Raw genomic sequence first — 26,416 nt, forward strand, 5'->3', positions numbered from 1 at the left:
TGCAATAAATATCTACAGAAAATAATAACTCTACCTTTTCATGAAACTTGCTGTCTACGCCACATTGCTTTCTGCGCGTCTGAAAGAGGATTAATAAAATCCTTTTGCGTGATTATTGCTTCAGTAAATCACACTCCTGAGAGCAAATGGCTGAACAATTAAACACAAATGTCACCTTTACACAAGAAGCAATTTTTCAGGCTTGAAGGAATGGGAAGGGAAGCGGCTGGGGCAGACAAAAGAATGATTGCTCTTATGTGCTGGCTCAACAGGAAGATTCGTAAATGCCCGTATTGTTTCAACCTTTGATTTCGTTCACAGAATTCGAAATAAATGGTAGACTCCTGTGGAGATGCGACTTCATAAAATTGTCTCGATTCTCTAACCGCTTCCGACAGGGAAAAAGCGGAAAATGTTCTAGTAATTTTTGGTTCCCTGTGACGTTCGTAATATCCCGTAACTCCAAGAGCCGAATAGCCTCAGAAACCAATATATCTTAGATACTTGAGACTACTCTCGGTTTATGTGTTGAAACAGTTTTATTGGAAACTAGATCTATGAATCTATGAATCTAGAATATGAATTGGCTTGCTCAGCGCGACTAAGTTAAGTTCAAAACTCTTAGGATGCTTCTAAATTCTAGATAGTCAGTGGACCGTATTTTCAAGACTTTGAAACAGTTCAGTCCAATAAATTGTCAATCAGTCTCATGGAAAATTCAAAGTGCCCTGTGATGGCAATAGGTTTTCGTCGACCTAAGTAACTAAGGCCTGTATTCACAAACGATTCGACCAAACAAGAGTAAATATTAATCTCAGAATAAATCGACAGTTATTCGACATTTTGACATATTTCTCATACAGAGACTGTCAATGTGCCAGTTATACCAGGAGTTATTCTCGGATAAAAGTTTGGTCGAATCGTGCCTTAGTGAAGCAGCAAATCGAACGCACGGCGTTGAATAGAGCTCGGTGATAGGTTCGTGTGTCACCCTGTGTGTCCACGCGCACTGAGACCTCATAGTAATGTTTGTGAATACTAAGTACTAAGAGTCTAAGTTAAAATTTGTTTATTTTAGTGTTAGCTTCTATTTACACTTTCCTTAACTAATTATTATTCCGAGAATACAAACGAGTTTACTTTCTGTACCCTTGTCATTTTACTGGGCACAACCATTAATAACGAGCACCTATTGCTAGGTTTAAAGTTGTACCTCTAGAATACACAAAAGCTTGAGCGACAAACCACACACAATTTATTATAGGATGATATTAGGGTTCCTCAAGTTCCAAAGTTTGTAAGACAGTTGTTGTTTTTGTCTAGTTTTTGTCCGCGACTTTGCCGGCTTGGATTTTCAGTAATAAGTAGGTATTGCGCGTATCGTAGGAAATATACAGACGCAAAGAGTTAACTTATAGCTACTCTCTAATTAAATACGTCATGTTGATAAAACATAAATGAATGATATAATTTCCGTAACTTGAGTAATAATGAGTAACTGCCAAAATAAGATAAAATAGGGATACTTCAATGTTTATATTAGTGATTTTTAAAATAGACGGACATATAATATATTATGTTGTCGCTTATTCATGTTATATTCTTCGTTAGCTAAGTTTATTAAAATGACGCAATCAAAAGTTTTCCAAAAACAACGGAATCTGTTATTTGTTTATAATTATAATCTTAGACTAACATCCTTTACATTATAAACGTGAACCAGTTTTTTTGCGTTAATTCGAAGCTTGTTTATACTGCTACATACGCAATTTACATATCGAGGTCGAATTTAATACGTAAGCGTGACAAAAACGTTTTTTTCCTGGTGAACTTCAATTGTGTAATGCCCGCATATTTTTTTTAACTAAACCGTTTGTATGTTAATTGAGCTTTCTATTTTAGTAAATTCCTAATAAATTGCCTACTTTTATTCACATGAACTTGTTTCTATAAGTTACGAATGTAGGTACCTACAGTACAACTCAAGTTTATGCTGTGTATCTTATGTACCTACTTATTATAGGTATGTGTTAATAACAAACATTTGCAGGCTGATGTGTGCAGTGTGCCATTAGACACCGTACATAAATCATATTATTTTAAAAAAGCTTTTCTATTAATTGTTAGGTTTAACAGCACGTACTTAATAAATTTCACTTTGGTCATTTTACGATTAATCAAACATGTTCTCACATAGAATTTATTTTTCCCCACTTTATCAGCTAGGTATTTAATATTTATGCAAAGGATAATTTATATGAATCCCTTTTTCCATTTCAATATACTTTGACCCTACTACCAAAACTGAAAGAGATGTTAATATATTCCAGGGCCAATGATAAGAGAAATTCGTAATTTAAATTAAAAAGGCTTGAATCATATTCAAAAGGCCCAATCCCAGGGTTATAATAAATGCGAGAGGTTGTTGGAAAAATATAAGGGTTGAATGAAAAGTTCTTCACTTATTTAATTTCAAGCCTCGATGCAAATATTTTAACATTATGAGTAAACATTTTATTGTGGTCCAATTTTTAAATACCTACCTAGTAAGTTACATGATTGACGTTTTGACATACCCCTAATACGCAGTTTTTTTTTGGGTTTATGATTTTACTATTTCAAAAACAGTAACAGATAATTAACTTAACGAGTATTAAGCTAATAGTTGTTTCCTGGAACGAGCTATTTTTAAATATCAAATCCTGGCACTATCATTTCAAATACTTTATATCTGAAATTATTTGTTGTTGAAAAATAACAGTTTTAATTGTTCTCATTACAGTTTAAATCAATCTACCTACCTTAGTAAGTTTTTTCATCGTTTCGTTCAACAACTCAATTGAGTTTTCATTAACGAGTTTTAAAAACACCATGTCCACAAATATTTATTTTGGCCGCGTGGGATGATCCTAAAACAACGTTTTGAAAATCCGGAATTCCGCATATTTTTGTCTTATTTTAAAGAATAGCCTTTGAAATATTCCTCATTTCATTTTCGAATGGATATGCAGCTGAAAACTCGCCCGGGACTGAAAAATGATTGAAAACAAAGGTTTTGCCCCATATTGTTTTATTCGTTTATACTCACTTAAACATTTCAACTGGTGATTTATATTATTCAAAATGGCAATGCCAGATTTTGTATGGAAGGTGGCGTCTTTTTTTTTTCGCGCGGCCATCGACCAAACTTTATTTTTTGATTACAAAATAGTGTAATAAACCAAACTTATTATGGCATGTATACCTCTAAACTCAGTCTGAACTGAGTTACGAGCATTAGAAGTTTGATGATTTTCATACTAGATTTGCTTTTTGCGCGCAAGTTTTGTAAGAAATTGCAACAAATTATTGCGCTATTTTTTATTGCGCTGATTCTGCTGCATACTGATGTCTGGAGCCTTTAATGGATGGTATTGTTTGTTTACACATACAATGTCACTATTTTGTTGCAATTTCTTACAAAACTTGCGCGCAAAAAGCAAATCTAGTATGAAAATCATCAAACTTCTAATGCTCGTAACTCAGTTCAGACTGAGTTTAGAGGTATACATGTCATAGTAAGTTTGGTTTATTACACTATTTTGTAATCAAAAAACAAGGTTTGGTCGATGGCCGCGCGAAAAAAAAAAGACGCCAATTTCCGGCATTGTCTTTTTTACATACCACCTACTTTGCCTGACGTATAATAATAATAAGCATTATCATCATTAATAATTCAAAAATGGAACCTGTCAAATAATGAAAGTGTCGTCGCCATTTTGGCTAAATCGTCGTGGTTGCATGCCATAAAAGAAAAAAAAAGTTGTCCTTTTGACGCCCACTCGCGACTGTATTTTGTTTAAATCTTGTTGCGTTGAAATGTCTAATGTGTGAGCGTGTCTTGATTGTTATTTGCCGGCATATTAAACAAAGCTTTTAGGCCACTCCCAAATCCCAGAGGACGCCAACCCCCGCAAAAAAGGTTCTAATTATTAATCCACCGCCAACGCATTACCTTCATATCCGGTAGACGCCTACTTAGTTCAAATAAAAATAGATATTGTAATCTCTGATCAAAAGATCTTAATTTGTGACGTCACTGCTTTTTAAGGTCAACCAATCGAATCTAAGCATGATTTTGTAGCCACTGCAAACTTCATTTATAAAATTTGTGGAAGTAAATATTATTAAATGATAAATAAATCTTACTTTGGAAATCATTAGTAAATATTATTTGTGTTATTTTTTTGCCAATTAACATGAATTTTAGAAATCCAGTCAAAACTATTTGATTTACTCTGTATTAACTTTGACTGACACTAGCAAGATGATTGGACAAGTTCTAGAATTTTGATCAATCTCACCCTGCCTTGTAACCACTATTAATGTTGGATAGAGTTTTGAATGTAATTTTAGAGTCCCAGCCTCCAACTATCAAAGTTGGTTCAAAACGTTCCGTAAACATTGTATAAACAAAGATTAGAATTTGGGTCTGCACATAGTTGTTATGTACTTTCAGAAACATGACTTGCGATACATAGTAAGTGACTAGTTTAAGAGCGTTTACGCGAAGCGCGGCGTTTCAAGGGGCATCATTGGAAATGATTCGCGCGCGGCGTTTTTTAATAGTTTTCAAATGTTTATAGCAAAACAATAACAATGAATTAAATATCGTTTCAAAGTAAATATTTTAAAGAAGATGTTGTTTTATTATATTAAGCTATTTTTATGTTGAATAAAGGAAGAATATTGGTGAAAAAATCACTTTGATTTTTGGGTATTTCACGTTCTTTTAATTTGTGATTTCTTATTGTAAAATGCTTAAATCTAAAAATTTTCTCAGATAACTATTTGCCCAAGGATCTATGCTATAGGATATAAATGTTTTTTAAATCGTTTTCACAGTATTTTTATAAAAATTTCAGCTTGTAAACTGACGCTAAAGTGGAAATTTACAAAACCTGTGTGGACTTATCTTGATAGAATTCTTAAATACTAAACTAATCGCAATATTTTCTCAATTAACTATTTAGACGACGAAATTGCCTAACTATTTATGCCTATAACATATTTGTAGTATTACTGGTTTATGATTGTAACGAGTTGAAAAAGTACTGTTTTTGCGCCAAACGGCGTAAACGCTCTTAAATAAGAAACGTTATTTATTACCTACCTATTCCTACGTGAGAACGCTACAGTGAGAATGTAGTTAGGTTTAACTTGCTGATAATACCTACTTTAGAATATTGGTAGAGATAATCATTTGAACCTGTATTTAGCTAAACAAAGTTGTGTTTTATTTATCTGGTGATATATTTTGTAATTTAAAATCTTTAGGTGGTATTTCTCTATAGTTTGTTAGAGTCGTGTTAGTACTTTTCCAAATCAAATGCAATGTACTTATAGCAATGGTTTCTTGTCCCCACGATACAAATATTTATTTTAGCGTTATTTTCCTTATCTTTATTCTTTTTACCAAAAAGAATTTCTCTTTCCTTGTGGTGTCCTTTTACAAATTCTCCTACTTAAAATGGTTTTTGTATTGTAAAGTTAACCTCTTAACCTTGTACGTATGAATATAGCATACATACAGGGTAGAAAAGATATGCACTTAAGTGACTTCACTCGATTATTTCTAAACTGTACAAGATAACGAAAAACTAGTTACTGATCCTGAAAGTGCTTTGCTGTGTGCTGCGAAAAATTGAATTTTCGGATAAATCCAGATTATTCTGTACTCTATTAACTATTTATATCGTTTAAAAGTAATTAAAAAAAATCGTAACCAGTTTTTCGATATCATAAATACTTAGTTTCGAAATAATCGAGTGAGATCACTTATCGTTTTCACCCTGTATACATTATAATGTAGTTGCTAGGCTTCGATAAAGTAGAAGCTAGGCGTGGGTTTTCAATGTGTTATTTATAGTCCGAATTTCCGGACTTTGTATACAAAGTGCGGGAATGGAACACTTTTTTAGAAGAACGAATCTAGTCTACACAAATAAAATCTTAGTACAAGTACTAGTTATTTACAAGCAATAAACTTCACAGTAAAAGCAGATGGTAGCACTTTCCACTTGTTGAAGGATATTCGCTTGTAATATAACATAGTACCCATTTACAACAGTGTGCCTACCATGAGTTTACGTTAGGTGTGCTCGCTAGCGACTGCGTAAAAAAATGACATTTAAATGTATGACATATTGTGCAGCGCCCCTAGCGGCTACTTTCAAGAAATAAATCTTCATAGAATTTTTTGACGTATTCGCTAGCGAGCTCGCGTCTTTCCAGTCTATACATAGCCAGAACGCAAGGGTGTGAAACTAATCGAGTATAGTTTGGATGTGACTTTTTTTACTAAGCTCCTCCAAACTATACACGACCAGTACGCATACGCTGCGTACTGCTCGCGTATACTTTGTAGTGACTTAGGTCAATTATCTTACTCCAAAATATACATCGTCAGTAACTGTACGCATACGGACTAATCATGTATGTATTGTAATAAGTTCGCGATTACAATTTATACGCGAGTACTTAGTTGCATGCTCGTCATTTTGACTTATTTACCTCTCATTCTATTGCATCATCATCAACAGCCCTTTACAGTCCACTGCTGGACTATGAGCCTCCTCCACTATAGTGGAGGGTTTTGCCATAATCTCCACGCTAGGCAGGCGGGTTGGAGATCGCAGTTTAAAAGATTGATGTTTTTCAGAGAGCGCTGCTGCCCATTCTCTGTTTGATGTGTAGTCCCTAAGTCGCCTCTTACGACACCCGCGGGAAGAGTAGGGGTTGGTGACAAATGTATTCTACTCTGCCGTCACCACACGGCTCTATTGCATATTAATTCATAACTGCGTGTCTACTTTAAACATTGAATCAATTTCGACACGTGCCATTGTTTTGATAAAGAGCTTTTTGGTGTTCCATATTCTGCCATAGAAAAGATATTTGTTTTGGGGCTGAATAACTCTGAAATTAAGAATTATGTATGTGAAAATGATTTTTGTTCTTGAGATAAAACCTTATAAATAAAAATGAATATCCCTGGACATTTTACACTGCGCTTCTAGTCCCAAACTAAGCAAAGCTTGTACTATGGGTACTAGATAACGGATATAAACATACTTAAATACTTTTTTTGTAAATACATACTTATTATACATAGAAGACACCCAGTCCAATACAAACAAATATCAAAATATGTTCATGCACACAAATTAATGTTTGTACTGTGCGGGAATCGAACCCGCTACCTCCGGAACAGTTATCCGTTTCGAACCACTACACCGAACGGTCGACAATTTTAGTTAATAATGCACGTTTAACTTTCTTCATTCACTCTCACTAATAAATAATTGTTATTTAATTTGAAATCTACCTAATCAATTTAATTTCAGAAACCACTTACATTAGTGTTATAAATCTAGATTTATTATAATAATATGTAGATTCAGTAAAATAGTAATATTTTATGTAAAAATTAATGAATTTAAAAATGACATCACCGTACGTGATCTACATAGGTAGTTCTTATTTCTAATCTCGAGGACAAAGCACGAGCATAATATCTAATAAATGTAATAATTTTAAATATAATTCCATATTTTATTAAATCAAATAAACTAAACACACTCTAGTCAACTGTAAGTGGTGTAGTATAGTTTGGAGCGAAGACGGAATCCATCCACGACACAAACTATACACGATCAGTACGCAAAATTCGTGTATAGTTTGTAGTGACCGACTTACAAAGAGACACTCCAAAATATACACGAGCAGTTTCCTATGGGTGCGTTCTGGCCATGTATAGAACGGAAAGACGCAGCGAGCTCACCTAACGTAAACTCATGGTAGGCACACAGATCAACAGTTCGAATCGAATTAGAATTTGTATCGTATGTGAATTTATTATAAGCAGATCTTAACACCTTTGCTGCGGCAGTAACTTTCTAATACTTTCCATTCCTTCAGTACAAGGTCAGTAAACCTGGTATTAAAACTTACATTGTGGCGGCACAAGGCTTAAAGACCTTGTAATATTTAAAATATATTAATTTTATTTTTGGCTTCATGTTAATAGATATTGTGGTTTTTTTCTTTGAATATTAATAATAATGCATTTATTGACATACACCTGAAGGCGTTCGTGAATAACTTGTTTAGTATAAAAATTATAGCTATATTCAAAATACAAGGCTTATGCACCCTGTGCCGCACTGAAGTAGGGAAGTCTGGTGAGTATTCTAGGGATGTGAAATACAAATATTAATAGTTTAAATTAAGTTATAATAAAAATTTAAAAAAGTAACAAACAAAGATGTTGTAATAATTTAGTCTAAATATTTTACAAATAAGACATACGTGCATAAATACTTAAATAAGCTATATTTAAAGAAAACATATTATTTAATAACATTTAGTTACAACTTCAAATGTTTGTCACGAAAAACATTATTTAAATTAGCTATAAATCGTGTAGCAAATTAAATTATAATCAATTTACAGTTTTGATTTTGTTTGTTTCTCTTGACGCCATGTCGACATGTGCGTTTCTTACGAATGCGAGGCAACACTGGCTGCACGAAGCTAGCGTGGGGTGCGGTACCAGGTGCGCAGGGTACAAGGTGCTTCGACCTGGTTTCGCATTGTGAAGACATTTTATTACTTCCGTGCGGTACCAGGTCTAAAAACCTGGTATTGAGGTAGGTACATCATTGGATTCTATTTTAAGAATACATCATAGATATATATTCATCACTTTCCTACACCGGACCCAATTGAGAATGTTACTAGGTATGCAAAATCACTTGAAACCTATGTTATAGTTAAGCTTTTACATTTACAAATACATAAGTTTTTATTTCATTCAAAAATACCCAGTAGTTATGATTTTATAGGCATTCAAAGTTCGCTTAAATATTGAGTCCCGCCGACGGTCACGTGACCCCGTGTGACGTACATTCACAGCGTCCGCTCACTAGAAAACGGATATAAACATACTTAAATAATTTTTTTTTGTAAATACAAACTTATTATACATATTAACACCCAGACCCATCACAGAAATTAAAATTGAACCAAACCCAAACTTGATGCGATTGTGTCGTTTTATTGCGAATTACCTTCCAGCTCCATCATTAGACCCCGATTACTATATAGAATTAAAATACTCATCAATACAAAACGAACGAGCCCAAACTCGATGCATTTAAGTCGTTTTATTATAGAGTTCCTATGGCCACCTTCCAGCTCCATCATCAGATCAGCTCCATGTCATCATAATATTGCATGGTCATCCAAATCACATGTGTTTGCGAAATTTCAGCTTAATCGGTTGCCTGGAAGTGGGTCTTAATTCAGTTTGCAAGATTCCACCCATACAAATATGAGCCAGTCGTTGTAATATGACGTCACGCGCATAAAATGGCGGGCCGGCCGCGCCCGCACTTTTAAAATTCAATATCTTGGAAACTAATTAACGTATCGAAATAATTCTTTCACGTGTATTTTTTATTTTTAACAGAGAATACAGAAAGCTAAAAAACAAAATTAGTGAACATTCTTCATTGAAGTTATGCCTTTCGCACGACAAGGAAGATTATATTTTTCTTAGCCGCACGGTAAGCGAGACGTACACAAGGTCTATAGACCTGGTTTCGCACTCAACGTGTTAAGACATTTCTTGTAGGTACTTCTTTTATCGTTATGGTGGTAACAGTATGATTGTGGTATCATGGTTATGTTGCTGGAAGAGCGCTACATCTAACTTCTTGATCTACAAACTCGAGACTTTAGTCTGATCCCCGATAAAAAAGAATCAGTATTTTTAAAAATGTTAACTAGAAATGTTGTTGTTCTTGTATAAAGTAACATGACATTGTTTGCTCTAGAACCCCCAAAGCCAAAGCCCTAAAAAGTTCATAAAACAGAAAAAATGCTTTATAAACGAATAAACAATGTTATGTTTTACCCGCTAAATCTGCAAACAAACACATGCCTTTTAACTTTTTCTACCCGCCATCCATACACATAAACTTACGAAAACACGACCTGCATAATAAACGTACATTTTGTGAAACATTTATGTTGAGTTATTCTAATTCCTGCGAATTGTCCGTAAGTGGGTGCGACTGATTCAGTTGATATTTGACACAACATTTACAAAACGGTTCAGCTCTGCTCACAAAATGCTAAAGATCCTACCCAACATCGAAGGTGATAATAGCAAAACTATTTTCTCGCACCATTATAATCATTCTATTTCTTTTAACGTATTACTTAGTTGGAGTAGATTAAGACAAAAGGGGTACATACAATTTTGGAATCGCACTGCTGTCGTTTCGAGACCCAATGAGTTGAAGAGTTACCGAGAGTCAGTATTGTATGACATATAAGGTACTTATTCTATGTATTTAGCGTCTTATACTAAATAGGTATGCAAAAAAAACTGAACCAAATTAACATTGAAAATCAAGTACTTATTCATACTAGTTTATATTCACAATTAGATACGTGTTGCAATATTTTTGATGCATATCATACATAGATTGTCCTGATCTCGTTAAACAGATTAAATTCAATGTTCCCTTCAAACTAGCTCGGTTGTCCAGGTATCTGCCGTTTAAAGCAAATGGTTTTAGGACAAATCTGGGTCATTTCTCCTCTATCAACAGGATTCAGTCACAATTTAGCAACCTGTCACGTTCATCCGGGGCCAGCGTTGATATGTCATCTTCGCTACGTAAATTCAAAAAACAAATTTCTGAATTGTATACTCCGACGGTTAGCTAATAATTTATTGTTTTGCATTCTGTCACTTTGGCAACGTTATTGTTATCCAACATTCGGTGCATGTCGTGGCAACACCTTAGCTTAATTTATTTATAAGGAAACTGTGAATGTATGGTGTATGTTTTGTTGGTTGTCCTTAAATAAATAAATAAATAAATAAATAATTAAAATGACGCCACATTCAACAAATCAGAGGTGGAATTGTGTAAAGCAATCGTAATCATTTGACAGTTCATAACGTACAATAAAGTCAGTTAAACAAAGCGTTTGACAGAATAATCGTACGTTATGAACTGCCAAATGATAACGATTGCTTTACACAATTCCACCTCTTGCATCAAAAACACCCAGTTTCATGTTTCTGCGTCTCGGTAACACTGTAATACTACATAATTCATCCTCATAAACATGCTTGCCGTCATTATTATGCTAATATAGAGTAACATTTGCAACCCACTGAATAGGTTGTTTTTATTTTCATTTTGAATAATCTCTTTTGACACTTGTAAATGTACATTTACTTGTGAGCATGAGGACATTTTAAGCCCTCGAAGGTAATTGGTACTTAATTGAAAAAATAATTTAGCGTCAGTTTATTTTTAGTACCTTACCAAAAGCTAAGGCTTTTATGTTTAGATTATATTATAAGTAATAGGGGCAAACTGGAAGGTCTGAAGAAGAAACTGCTGGTAAAAATATCTTTAAAAATACGAAACCTAAGCGTTTAATCTTTGAAAACAGAGACGAAGTTTTATTTAGACAATACGAAGCTAAATGCCTATAATCATTATTGTCGTGGAAATATTAGAAATCGAGTGAAGGTTTGTATTGACTTGTCCCTTTTTTCTTTGTACAAATATCATTGTAATCGCTATTTTGAGGAATGAACATCGTGTTGTCCTCGGGGAATCGAACATTATCGAACAGTCGTGCAACGCCCTCACACGCCCACTGCTCATGTTTCAACATTTTGACGGAATATTTCACATTATCTCCATTATAATGAAGTCTTTTCTCAACATGTTATTAAATCAAATTTTCTATGAAGCACTTTATTTAAAAATCACAGCTAACGATAGAGACTACAGAGTATCATTTTTTTATCGTCTAGTTCAAATAATAATATTTTAAGGGTAAAGTTATTAATTTGAAATATTTTTTGTTTCAAAACATTATAATGCTTATTTGTACGATTAGATACAAAAATACAGTAGTTAGTAACTACTAATTACCAATAATCTAGGGACAACTTTCCTTAAAATTCTTTCATCCCTGAATATTCAGTAGATTTTCAATTAACTGTAAATTTTCAATTAAAGGCCCGTGAAAGTCAATTATGTTTCGTCGCAGCCTCGCTATATACAAAATTTCGTGAACTGGCGTTTTGACAGGTCATAAAAAGTATGTCAATTGGTTGGTGGTGCCAACTATCTACCTAATTTAATTAAGACAATGAACTGCCTATTACTTTTATGTGTTTTTTATATATTGACTTATTCCAGCTGTAATAAAATAATGCCCTGGTGTAATTTCGTTGAATAACGTATTTTAAGGCTTTTGAATAAACACTGAAAGTGAGATAAATTGTTGATAATTTTATAATTAACAACAATTTATCTCATTTTCACACTCTCTCAGACAGACGAAATTATTATTAATTTCCAGAACGTCTGTCTATTTTCACGTTTAAAATTAGGTTTAACACAACGTGAATCCACAATTTACCGTTTGCGTTCGTTCAAGAATGCAATGGTGGCAGTGTTGATAGAAACAGCTGGGAATCTAACTGGCATTTTAGCTTATTTTCAGTGTCTACCAGAGGACTAATGACTAAATTTAGTCCCGCCAGACTAATGAGGAAATTATTTATAACTGAAATAATATGTATTTGTTGCGTATGCGTTTAAGGTGACAATATTTTCGAAATAAGACAAACTGAAACGTATTATTACCAAAGTAATTTTATTAGCGATACGTGTATGTACATAAACTTACAGACTAATACCTTGCATGTAAGTCAAAAGTCAAATGTATTCCCAGAAAAGGATCGCTATTTGAATGTACGAGTATGTAATGTTAGGTAAGTATGGGCACAACAAAACCTTATAGTTCGAGCGTGTTCGGCTAAAGAAGCCAATTTCGCGAAAACGTGTTTAACGACGCGGGGTGTTTGACAGTTGGGGGGAAACATGATACGCTTCGCATAGTAATGAGAAAGCGGAGGAAACCTGCTCGATTTTTATGGAATAATTTGGCAGATACTCGTAAAAATGCAGTTAACTTAGTTATTATTTTCAGTAAAAATATTTTGAAGTTAATTTAGTTTCTTCTCAAAGATGAGATAGAATAATATTGGGAACACTACAGAATTTTATAGGTACACAATTTCAGCATAGACCCTTAGCTAATGAAAATAAAGAATGTTTTTATTAAGCTCGAACTTTTATTATTTGCATTCTTTCCATTCATTATCAACATCACAAACTAGCTGACAAATTTACTTAAATTAGGTATCTTTAAGTAAAATTTCAGTTCCACAGAACTTCTGAAAGTGGGTTCTATTAAATTTTAACGTTATGCCCACATACAACAGGGTATGTAAAATGAAATAAAAGCTCGTAAAAATAAAATCCAACGAAATAACTAAGTTCAACAAAGTGTATTTTCCGGTTACGATTATGAATTCATATCCAATTGAACACATCCCTCGTGCCGTGTGTTCCCTGTGACTTATGAGCAAGCAATCCTACGCCCTTCGGCAACAGGCCCTTTGTTTTGTACCTACTTGTGTTATTTATCCTTTCAGCCAATGCTGCTACTAGACTGTAAAGAAAAAGCGTCGTTTAGAAAATCTTCAATATCTTCAAAAGTGCCTGACCCAGCTTTATGAACTGAATACTAAATTAATTGAAGCTTTTTATTTTTATTAATTGTAAAAAAATGCGTAGTTTCTCCAGCTAAGTAGGATTAGGTACTTTTAAGGATATGGAAGATTTTCTAACCGACCCCTTTTCTTTGCAGTCCAGCGTATTGTATGCTATACTTTTCAGTCCATAATATGATGGTATTTCCCAGTTGCAATTATTATATTCATTTCCAATGGAACGCAGACCTCATACGGTTTGGGAGCCATGACTTACGAGCAAGCAATTCTGCGCCCTACGGCTAAATTCCCTTGTTTTGTACCTGTATTTATCCTCAGCTATTGCCGCTACTTTATGCTATACTTTTCAGCCCATAATATGTTAGTATTTCCCGTATGGAACGTACCTCACACCGTACTCACACGGTTTGGGAGCCATGACTTGCGAGCAAGCAATTCTGCGCCCTACGGCTAAACGTCCTTTGTTTTGTACCCGTATTTATTCTGTCTGAGGCAATGCCACTACAATATATTACATTCTAAGTCATAATACGTGAGAGTTTGAGCTTCTTTAGGCAGTGTTATGCATCACATTTGAATACATATTGAATAACATAAAATATGTTACGTACGTAGTAGAACGCAATAATCCAAGCTACGCATATAAAAACAAATGTTTTCATAAGGAGTTAAAAAAAACTTCGTAGGTTGTCTGCAAGATAAAGAATTGGGCTGAGTACTTAGCACCTCCTTATTTTAGCCATGAATATAACAATAAAGATGTTTTTTTCAATGGAGTTTGACAGCCTTTCAGGCTGAGTTCCTTATCTTACTTTAACTTTGACAAACGTCGAAAGTCTGTCAAATTCCATACAAAAGATTCCGGTTATCGTCATAGTTACTGTTAAAGTTAGCTGGTGCAACTCAGCCTAAGTCATTGAATTTTTAAAGCGAGTTTATCTTAACTTACGCCGCTTCACTGCCCCCGAGTAGTTCTTAAATAACCATCAGTATGATTTCTCTCTCAATATTTGATCTTCGATTAAATATTTTTAGTATCGTAAAATCTGTTAAAAACTTTGGAGATAGCTCATAAGTACTAAAATATTGCTGAGTGGTTTTTACGAGCAAAAAAATATCTTGAGTATCCCCGAGCAAGTCACGCTTGGGCAATAACTGTATTTTTATTAATGAGATCTAAGAAAGATCAAGACGTTAAATCGTGGATATAATCTCTCGGGCGTTGTATAAAGATTATCTTGAAGGCAATCTTTGATCAAGCTGCTCTTTTAGTGCTCTACGTCTTATTTATATAACGAAAACAATACTGTGCTAAGATAGAAACGGGAAATATCAGCCGTGACCTGACCTAAGGGAATTGGGTCTTATACATCGCACAGCAGTTGGTATCGGTTACATAGCCAGCATCAAATGTAGTTTACAACGAGAGTGCTCAAAATATCTGTTACACATTTATAGACAGTTTTAAATGGAATTTTTGCAATGTTTTTGACTTAAAAAGTCCTTTACATAGGTATTCTCTTTTTACACGACTACGCCAGAAGGAGGGTTATGTTTTTTAGTGTAGATCATTCTTATGACTACGAATTTTAATTGTAAAATGTGTGCACATTAAACAAGTAACTTAGATACTATGATACGGATTTTTCCTTTCTGGATGTTCAAATGAAAAGAGTTGATTCTGTACTTTTTATTTTATAGGAGGACCTAATTCTAAAACTCAAAAACAACAATTTTGAGTTTTTTTTTCCAAATTTTAATCGATTTCGAAAGTCTTAAGTTTATACGCTACTATACTTAGGTACCATCACGAACAGAATATACCTTGGAAACTATCATTAGAAACTCCTGTCTAGTTCTGTAATGCTCATGTCTTACTCAATTACACAATATTGTTTTAAATATTCCGTTAATTGGAGAGAAGCCTGAATTTACATAATATCACTAACTTGCATTTCAAGCCTGAATAATTCAGAGCAGAGTAATTTCTTGCCGTCTGTGAGAACACAATTTGGTACAGTCAGCAGCGTCAGACAAACGTTTTAATTGCAAAATAACATCTAATATAACACAAGATGCAACAGTGTTTAGCTGGGTGAAGCTTCGGCCAAACCAACGCGTGCAGCCTGCGTGCGCGATGGCGATCACTGCACGTGCAAAAGTAGTTCACACTGCCGCGATCGTGTTCCAGACGTTTACTATGAAAAATATCCTTCATTTTAAAATCAGAAACATCAAAATCGCAAGCGCGATCTGACTTGCAGACGCTGCATAGATCGCCGCAATCAATGACAGGACGCGTTGATGTGAACTCATCGCTACGAATACAAATTATTCATACACGACGTTTGATCGCCATCGCCATCGCGCACGCAGGCTGCACGCGTTGATTTGGTCGAACCTTTATTGTATGTGCATGGCGTAGGTATGCGAATTTGCACCGCAATATGCAAGGTAACTGAATCAGGATGCGTTCTTCATGTTCGAGTAAGCTTGGCTCCTTTCGTGACGGAACGTTTCATATATTTGTTTTGTATTGAATAAGGAGTAATACTTATCTAAGACAGTCGGGAAACAAAATAACGTTTTGCGTTCCAACCCAACCATACACTTAAAAAAAGTCGTCATCATCATCATCATCAACAGCCCGTTACAGTACACTGCTGGACAATAAACCGGCCCCATGATAGCAACCTTACCCTCTTATTTCAGAAAGGTATTAAAGATAATAACAAGACACATTAACAATGTCGCCTATCATATATAAAACCCATAAATGAAATGTACTCGTAATAGCATGCCTTACGCTATTTGAAATGTGGTAAAAGTAGATATACCGGCCTTTATGTGATTCGTCCAATTCACGCAGTCGTATTTTCTTAACAGAATTTTATGGTCCACTTTTTATGACGTCATAAAGTTGGCTGTCTAATGAATCCGTACCCCATTAGGTTTGGAAAATCTAAGTTTATATATGTGTTAGACGTCGAACTTAATTCGAGGACTTTTTTTATTTTAGCTATCTAAATATCTAAAATGGAGTACATATTTCATTTATTATAATAAAATGTTCTGATAATAAGAACGACAAGTGTAGACTCTTTAGACAAGTAGAGAAATAGCAATAATATAAAACTTTTCTAATTAGAGGCATCTTACTCGTTACCTAGATAGGTATCTAAATTGTTATTTATCTTCTTAACTACATTCTGTCAGTCCCATATCAGGATTAACAAGCGAAAATTTATTCGTATCGTCAGAACAAACAGTGCGATAACAATTTGACGTAAACGAAACTAATTTTACAAACATACTACCTAGTGGATTTTTAAATACAATACTAGCTCAATTTGACACGCAAATGAAATCAAATTGACGATGTCAAAAAGTTAACAGACACGTTATTCAGAAAAATTCTCTTTTTCCTGATTTCTCGAATTTTCTATGACATGTATTGTACTATTGTTATAATGAAGGTTCGTATCTAACTGGGTTATTTTACTTCATAAAATATAATTAAGAGGTTAGTAACGCTCTCTAAATGACAGATACTTACAGTTGGACAGACCAGTCAGTTTAACTGATAACTGACGTATCCAAAAACTGAACCTGCGTGTGGAATATTAAGAGGAAACTCATTTTTTACTTCAAAAACTTTGCCTAAGAAAGAAATATCTTAGTGTGAAATGTAGACCCTAGTAGAAGTCTGACTCCCACGCGTAAGCTGAAAAGCATAGTTAATTTTTAAATTTAAATATAAAATACTACGATACCTAACTTTTATAGAGGTCGGTAGTAAAATTTTAACTCAAATCTATTAACATCCATCGAAGAGCTAAAAGCCAACACTGAATATTGAATAGGGACATTACCGGATATTAAAAAGAAAAGGGTACCCTTTTCCAAAGCCGTTACGGCCCTTTTATCTATTCAGACTCTATCTTAATATAATTTAACACAGTCATGATGTTATTAAAAACGTTTTAGATACTTACTTTTCTTTATTGTTTGCAAATGAACTTGTTTAAGACTTGCGGACTTAAAAGGATCTTCATGCCGATAACTTCTACCTTGTTCTATTAATATTTCTTTGCTTGCTACTGTATTCTCATTTCAATTGAGTTCTTATGAAAGCTTGTGGCTCAAAATAACGACCTTTAAAGAATATTAATCTTCATTTTAGTTTCCATTTTGGTATTCAGATAGGTGTTTGCGGAAGAGTAAAATATTGCTGCAGGAAATAGATTTTGATGTCAAATTCCCTAGAAAATTGTTTGGTAAAATCTTTTTAAAAAACTGGTTTAATAAAATATTCCTTTACCCTTAGATCGCTTTCTAAAGTACAATAAAGTATTGTTCACCAATGGCATGTGACACCATTTGCAATTAGTAAGTAAGTATTAGAACATGTAATTTACTGGTAATACCTACTTATTTTAGCTTTTAAAATGAGTTTAATATATTACAATTTGCCTTTAAAATTAAATGCTACAGTTTTCAAATGTAACTTAGGCAGATAGGAGACCGGGGATGGTTGCCTATAGGGGTAGGTAGACTAACCGCCAAAAACTCGCCAACGGTTTGAGTATTGCATCATCCCAGGGCAGCCGCGCATCACTTTCCGCCCCCCGCTCAGTCGTCGGTAGCGCCTCGTCGCCAGCACACGCCGTTTTCGAGTAGTGACCCGTGATTTGTTTTCATATCATGTAAGTAATATTTTCGTGTTGCATATTTTTTGATTTGGTACCTACACATTTTATGTTAACCGTTTGCCTATTAGTCAGAGTGTTTTATGAGTCCATATGGATATTATTTCTTGTGTTATTTCTTTATTAGGTGGCAGTGTGTAGGTTATCCATGCCATCGAAACTTAAAATGTCGTTTGGGGTTGGTAGACTAATTTCTTTCGGGGCTGGTTGAATCAACCAACCCCAATAACATTTTGAGTTAAAATATCTTTAAAATTATCTATTTATTCGATTCTTAATACATACATTCTTTTTATTGCTACAGCACGATGAGGATAATAAACGAACGACTGAACGATGAAGAAATAAGACCCTTTCCTAAAGCGGCGCCACGTTTAGATAATAGAAGAAATACTCGGAAACGTAAAAAACTATACAGGGTGTCACAGAATGGAGGTAGCTTTACTAATGTACTATCCCAAAAAATATGAAAAAAAAATTTGAGTTCGGATTTTTTTTAAAATATAGTGCTCTAAACTCGAAATCTAGTCATTATTTTCAAAAGTTTGTTTACAATTAAACGAAGCGATCATGTACAATTAATATTAGTAACAAAAAAGTACAAATAAACTCCAAACGCAGCAATTATAGCCAGATACTTAGGCAAAGCTGATTTTTTTTCACTTAAAAAAAAATTGTGTCCTTTGCGCTATATTTTTTTAGGGATAGTACATTAGTAGAGCTACCTCCCCTATCAGTTTGATTCAGCCATCTGGGACACCCTGTATACAAAGATTGATATGTGATTTAAAATGAGACTGAAGAAGATTTTAGTTTAAAAAGTTTAAATACTAAGAGTTGATAGTTTTTTTAAAGACTTATTAAAAATGTCTGTACTTGATTATAATTGTTTTTGAATAAAGAGTTCAATTAAATTGAAATAGTGTTTTATTACTTGACTCTTCTCATAATTCCTTGCTTATTGATACGTAGGTCTACTTACCCCGGGCATATAGTCAATCTACCCCGGAACCGGGGTAGATTGACTAAGAGTAGATGTTCTATAAAATGCATTTAAATATGATGAAGATATTTAACAATGAACTATGTTTTGTTGTTTTTTATTAGTTTAATAGTTCTTCTATCCATTAATGCGATTTATTTGTCTGTATGCATGAAAACACAAAAACTATGTATGATTTAGTAAAAAATTAGTCAACTATCCCCGGTCTCCACTTAATTCCAAAAGTGATCAAAGTTTATGAAGCAATTAATTGTAAGATTAAACTGTCAAATAATTTAAAATTCAATCATCACTTTGAGTTTGTATTGAATTTTGAGCATCATTTTCTACTACGATCTTGTGTCAAATGCGTGTTTAATAATGCTGCTACGGATAGGCTATAGAGTATTGCTTATTATATCTTAAAATAAAATACCATCTGGAAATATAATAGCTCTATATTTTGGTACCCAAACAAGCGAAATTGAAAATATTCGCTAATTTACTAAGACATTTTATTTCGCGAGGTAAAAGCAGCTGAAAATAGCTGAAGGGTAATGTGAAAGTGTTTAATTTCAATTAAGATCGTGTAATTGCACTATGGCTTCGTAAACAGATGTCTGCAACAATTTTCTCAGCTAACTGGGAGAAGCAGGATTTATGTTATCTGCCTTACTCAGATCTGTATGGCTATGTGATTGAATTGTTACACACAACTCAACTACAACACTCAACTGGTTTTAATAATTTTAGTATATTTAATTATGAAAATGTATGTAGATATTATCTAATAACGAATTTTATTCACCATCATCATCATTATCAGGTCATTTAATCACCACACAAACTGAAACTACACGCTGGCCAGTCGGGTTGTGGACTGATTTTCGCGTAATAGTCCTTTAGACGCCTTTTACGACAATCACAGGAAGAGTAGGCGTGGTCCTATTCAACTCTGCTGGAATCACACAGTCACGAATGGAAATAATCTTGTTTTTGAAGTAAAAATGCTTAGAAATTGTTTCCATTGAGGCATGAAAAGCTTTGTCCATCAAAGTACTTATCCGTGTTGTTGTTGCCAAAGAAAGCTATCATATATTTTTTCAAGTCTCAAAAAGTACTTGTGGCTTCTTTATTCGTATCCAAAAATAAACTAAGCATTTTCAGAAGTCTTACTATAGAGTTATTTTATTTATTGGGTCAATAAAACTTTCAGCTGAGATTTTTAAACGGCCAAGAAAATCTGTAATATTTTTTTCAAACAGACTTGCTACTCTTTATTGCTGTAAGTATACAAATGTGTTAGATAATGTATTACCTATTGTATTAACTTCACACTATTGTTTTAAGTTGTAAGGCAACTTGTCACGCAAATTGCTGTCATCATTCCATTAAAGTACTTTTAGCTTATTATGTAAAATTAATTATCTTAGGTACACACACAATTACTTCTGCTATACACAGATTAAAATGTATTCAACTTTACATTTTTGACTATACGTGCACAAGTTCAGTGCACTAGAGTTACCTATGCATCCGTAAGTAAGTAGGTACAAAGCCCGACTACTTATTTTATAGCTACTTTTATTACTAAAATAGTTATCTAAAAGTCACTGCGTTTAGGAGCTGAATTCCTAACATAGCTGCTGAAAAGCAGCGAATTTTTGTGAGCTTAAAGCTCGGTATTTATGGTATTAAACCGGCAAACTAACCTCAGAGGACTACAGTGTACGCTATAGCCATCCGGGAAATATATGACACTTTAAAGTAATGCATTTTTGTGGTTATCGCAACAAAAAGGAAATACATAGCTGTAATGTATGAAAGCTTTGCAGAAAGCTCATAACATTAAAAATTAAATGATCTTTGTAAATCTCCCAGTGGAATTTTGTATTGCTATTTCAATTTGTAGACTTTGTTTTGTTATTCAAAGCAATTAGCTGTGTATTCTACAGATAGAGTCAAAAAAATAATAGGTAAATATATTTGTTGTTGATCGCTTTCAAGTTTCATTTTGCTATCGGAATATAAGTACGAGTATCAATTAACATCTTAATACACAAAATACGGACAAGGTGAAATTAATACGATGTAATTTACTTTCATATTACATTACGTCGACTAATTACTAATATTCTTCGCAAAGATCATTTTTGTGACATCATGTAACAAAATCCCGTAGCATAAATGTTAAAAGTGGCCAAGTATGGCAAAAATAAAAAATATAACTGCATAAAATAATTCAGGTGTAAATACATTTCAAGAGCCAGTTTGACGTTTATTGAATTGGAATTATTTCTCAGTTGATTTTTCAATTAAGTAAAATGGAAATAATCGATTTTACATGTCACCTAAGTAATTATTGTTAAAAGTTATGAATATAAAAATATAATCATCTACCTTTTCATAGCAAAACGTCTAGCTAGCCTACTATTTTATGTGTAAAAATACACTATTTGGGCGCGAATTTGGCTTGTCACACTGCCGTGTACCTAGTAGTTATCACGTGACCCTTAATTATTGTCTGGGGCGACTTTCCTAACATTGTTAACGGCCGACACATATGTACGTTCCTCTAGTTACTTTATGAGCCCGCCTTTTACTTGTTCTCTCTTTTAGTGATGATGTAACATACAACAATACCTATGTACTACGAGAGACTAAGAACTGTAATGGTCGTAAAGAACTAAATACTTACGTTATTACTCATGAATTACTTACACTATCTTTTTGGAGCCTCTTTAGATCCAACACAAGAAGTGTTGATTTTTACCCGACTACGGCAAAGCAAAAGGAGGGTTATGATTTTGACAGGCTATGTATGTATGTATGTATGTATGTATGTATGTTCATGTGTTCCCTCGTAACTTCTAAACTACTTATCAGAATTCGACAAATGACATATCATTAGAAGCGTCTAAATTGTCCGCTGGTTATAGGCTATATGGGGTTTCACAAAATCTAATGTGGCGCCCTCTAGCAGACAAAACATACAGAGTAAAAAAAATAAAGTTAAGATAAATATGCCGTGTTTAGTAGGTATCATTTGAAAGCGCTTTACTTGTACATTTTGAATATATATATATTACTAGCATTTGCTTGTGACTTTACCTGTATTCATGGGCTGATTGCATATAATTCACATCTTTTCGTTCATAGCTTCTTTACTACTTATTAGTTCATTAATTTAACTTTTTTTAATATTATGCGCCACAAATACACTTTAACACCAAAATAGTACAAATAATAAAAAGTAAAAAAACTAAAACCCAACTACGACAAAAAACGACGCTGAAAAAGTATAAAACAAGATTTTCAGAATACTGAACTGAACAAACTTGCTAATGTAGTTGCATAGTAATTTGCATGTTTGGAAAGGCATAGTCACACGTTGTCAAAGTGCTAGGGTAGGTAGGTATATGTAACGTGTGACTACGCCTTTCCAAACATGCAAATTACTATGCAACTACATTAGCAAGTTTGTTTTATACTTTTTCAGCGTCGTTTTTTGTCGTAGTTGGGTTTTAGTTTTTTACGAGATGTTTTTAACGATTTTAGCCCAAATTATATTATTATTAATAACTAGCGGCCGCCCGCGACTTCGCACGCGTGGATCCCGTTTTACCCCCTTCATCTATCTTACGCGGTTTAGATTTTTTCATACAAATGTTTTTTTCCGCTAACTCCCGTTCCCTTGGGAATTTTGCAATATCCTATTGACGCTAAGCTTTAAGTTTACTAAGGTGCCTACATGCCAAATTTCAAGTGTCTAACTTAAGCGGTTTAGATTTTTCATACAAAAGGATTTTCCCGCTAATTCCTGTTTCTGTGGGAATTCCTAAGTATACTATAACCTGCCCAGCTACTCTAAGATGCGCGCCGCGATAAGCGGTTATCACGCCATTTTATCGATTTTGTCCATACATTTTGACGTCGATAAAAGTTATCACGGCGCGCATCTTAGGCCTACTGGAGTATGAAGAATAATTGTACCAAGTTTCGTTAAAATCCGTCGAGTAGTTTTTGTTTCTATACGGAACATACAGACGGACAGACAGACAGACAGACAGACAGACAAAAATTTTACTGATTGCATTTTTGGCATCAGTATCGATCACTAATCACCCCCTGATAGTTATTTTGAAAATATATTTCATGTACAGAATTGACCTCTCTACAGATTTATTATAAGTATAGATGTGTTAGATTAGTCTCTTGATAAGTTTTTCTAAAACTCTTAGGCTGAGTTGCACCTCTTATCATTGACCGTCACTTTAACGATAACCGGTGTTTTTGTATAGAGTTTGTCAGATTATTGACGTATGAAATCAAAGTAAGGTGCAACCCAGCCTTTAATGACATTTAGGTAAAGTTATTTAACCGTATTTACTTTTGCACTGAGTTATCAAGCTGTCGAATATCTCACTATCGCTTCCCTAATTTCTAGTTTTGATAACTCATACATAGCAAAGTAAGACCTTCTTTCCCAAAGGTCATGTGACGTTCTTTGATTTTACACTGCTTTTGTAATCATGCCTAGTTTACTCTCGTGCGATTTGAATATCAAAGCCCCTCAAAGTTATGAAACTGACAGACAAACGGGCGAAGGGCGCGATGAAACTGTAATTAGAACTCAGGATTGCTACAATTATTAAGTACATCTCTGGAATATAAATAGGTTTTCGGGGCTTAAAAAGTTAAATGGAGTTTTTGAAAAATATACCACAGAGACACACAGTATAAAGTTTGAAATAAATCCTTTGATTTATAACAGCACGTGCTAGATATTAATGTTGCAGTCATAACTCCAGTTAAAACTAGGGTTGGCTGAGTTTTATGTGTATAGTTTTGGCGATACAAAAAATATATTATTATGGACCACAAAATGACGAATACGCTCAAGCTATCAAATAAGTGGTGGTTATATTTCTGTTTTGTTTAAGAGCTGTCGACTGTTAGTTTACAAATGAAGGATTTTTAACCAACTATTTGAACCAGTAAAAGTGTTGACTAACATTTAAGTGTTATAAAATCTAAAGTACATTAAACAACAGACAAGAGAAAATTTGATGGGAGCTTTTAAAATTCCGGAATGACGCAAATACGGGTGCCAAATAGAATTTGACGGTAAACACTTTTATTTTTATCGCGAAGGAAATTCTATTGCTTTCTGTATTACAAAAGGGTAATTGTGAAAATTTTTACATTGAAATGAAAAATAGTTCATTTAAATTAAATCAATAATATCCTATGGTTATAGAATGAGATTGAAGAGATGTTATCAAAGAGTACTTATGGGAAGGAACCTACTCTTAGGTTACAAATATTTTTCTCATCTATTGCGCGCTCATCTATTGTGCTGTGTACACACGTGTGACGTAAGAGAATAACCGTCCCACGACCATGACGTGTCAAGATCCACGCTTAGTATCTATCGGCGGAAGGCGGACCAGTCCTTGAATCTATTATAAGATTTTATTAAAATTATGAAAACAATACACTGTTCCACTTTTAAAATTCCTCGTCCCGCACACGCATTTTACGCTGTAATGCCAACGCCTTTTCAATCTCAATTAATCAAACAGGCGTCGCTCGGACAGCACAAATGTTAAATCACGGTCACTTTCTGATCGGTTGTCATTTGTTACAGATTGTGACGGCCACGTGACGATGGCTTGACGTCGGGATGATGTTGACCCCGCTCCAGCGCCGATGACAACGCTCAGCACAGCGAGCGTGGACCGCGAGCATGGCGAACGCGACCGACGCGTACTGCGTGCCCGGAGCCACGGACTTCAACAAGGCCTACAGCCGCCTGCACGGATACATAGCCCTCGTCATCTGCATCGTCGGCTCTGCCACCAACTCCATAAACATAGCAGTGCTCAGCCGGCGCGAGATGACCAGCTCTACCAACTCCATACTCACGGGACTGGCAGTCGCCGACCTTCTCGTCATGCTCGAATATATACCTTACGCTCTCCACATGAATATCAAAATCGGACCTCAAGTCAACAAAAACACTTACGCGTGGGCAATCTTCGTTTACTTCCATTCCATATTCAGTCAAACGTTTCACACGATCTCGATCTGGCTGGCCGTCACGTTAGCGGTGTGGCGGTACGTGGCCATCGCATATCCGCAGAGAAACAGAACTTGGTGCAATAAAAAGAATACGACTTTAGCGATTGTGAGTGCGTATGTGATATGCCCGTTTTTGTGTCTTCCTTTTTATTTCGCGATGACTATAGTGCCGAGTGAAGTGACGCCGCTGAATAATTCGGAATTCGCGGAGGACCTATCGCTGCCGCATAATCGGACCGTATACGTGCTAGAAATGTCTAAGAACGTGGAGCTGGTTACGGCAATTATGTGGATATACAGTGTTATATTAAAACTAGTCCCGAGCATAGCTCTATCTATATTAAGTACGTGTTTAATATCAAAATTAACGACGACGGAGAGGAAGAGGCAGAAGTTGCTAAAGCGTTCAACAGTTGGGCCGAATGAGGTGAGTATTTTTGGTCTGTTTTATGTAGAAAGTAAAGAAGCGGGAATTTTATAAAGAATTTGCGGGTTCCAGAATTTTTTCAATAAAGAATAATAACACGGTCTTACGGTTGAATACACGCCGCACCGTTTCTATCTCTTTGGCAACAAGTTTCCATTCTCAAAGTTTGAGACCGTGTTTGAGTTTTGAACATTATTACCGAGAAGAACAAACGCTGCCGATTTTAATAAAATTATCGGTAATAAAATAACAGAAAAAATCTTAAGTAATTAAAAATAGACGGTTAGGTATTCCGCTGAACATAGATATTAATTTATAAAACTTTTCATTTAGGGGAGACTGGGGCTGGTTTTAACAGGGGTAAATAAGTACTAACAGCGTAATTACATAGAACCTATTCGACTTACCACGCTAATTCCAACGCACTTTGTGCCTACGAATAAGCGCGAACGTGTCTCGACCTGTCAGTTGCTGGCCAAGCGTCACGGGAGCAGGTTGCGTCAGACGCCTCAAATTTCACAGGAAAATGAACTTTTTTACGTGTTTAATTT

At 34.5% G+C, this 26,416-nt stretch overlaps 1 protein-coding gene across 2 annotated transcripts in view; it reads left to right on the forward strand.

Annotated features, from left to right (window-relative positions):
- Positions 1–26,416, forward strand: part of LOC135071909 (G-protein coupled receptor dmsr-1-like) — an 82,924-nt gene that overhangs the window by 4,258 nt on the left and 52,250 nt on the right. For both annotated transcript variants that reach the window (XM_063965775.1, XM_063965776.1), the window contains exon 2: positions 25,005–25,865. In XM_063965775.1, the coding sequence (XP_063821845.1) occupies positions 25,104–25,865 (762 nt within the window). In that variant the 5' untranslated portion in view covers positions 25,005–25,103. The remainder of the gene's footprint in view (positions 1–25,004; positions 25,866–26,416) is intronic.

This window comes from Ostrinia nubilalis, chromosome 5, assembly GCF_963855985.1.
Source record: "Ostrinia nubilalis chromosome 5, ilOstNubi1.1, whole genome shotgun sequence".
Lineage (NCBI taxonomy): Eukaryota > Metazoa > Arthropoda > Insecta > Lepidoptera > Crambidae > Ostrinia > Ostrinia nubilalis.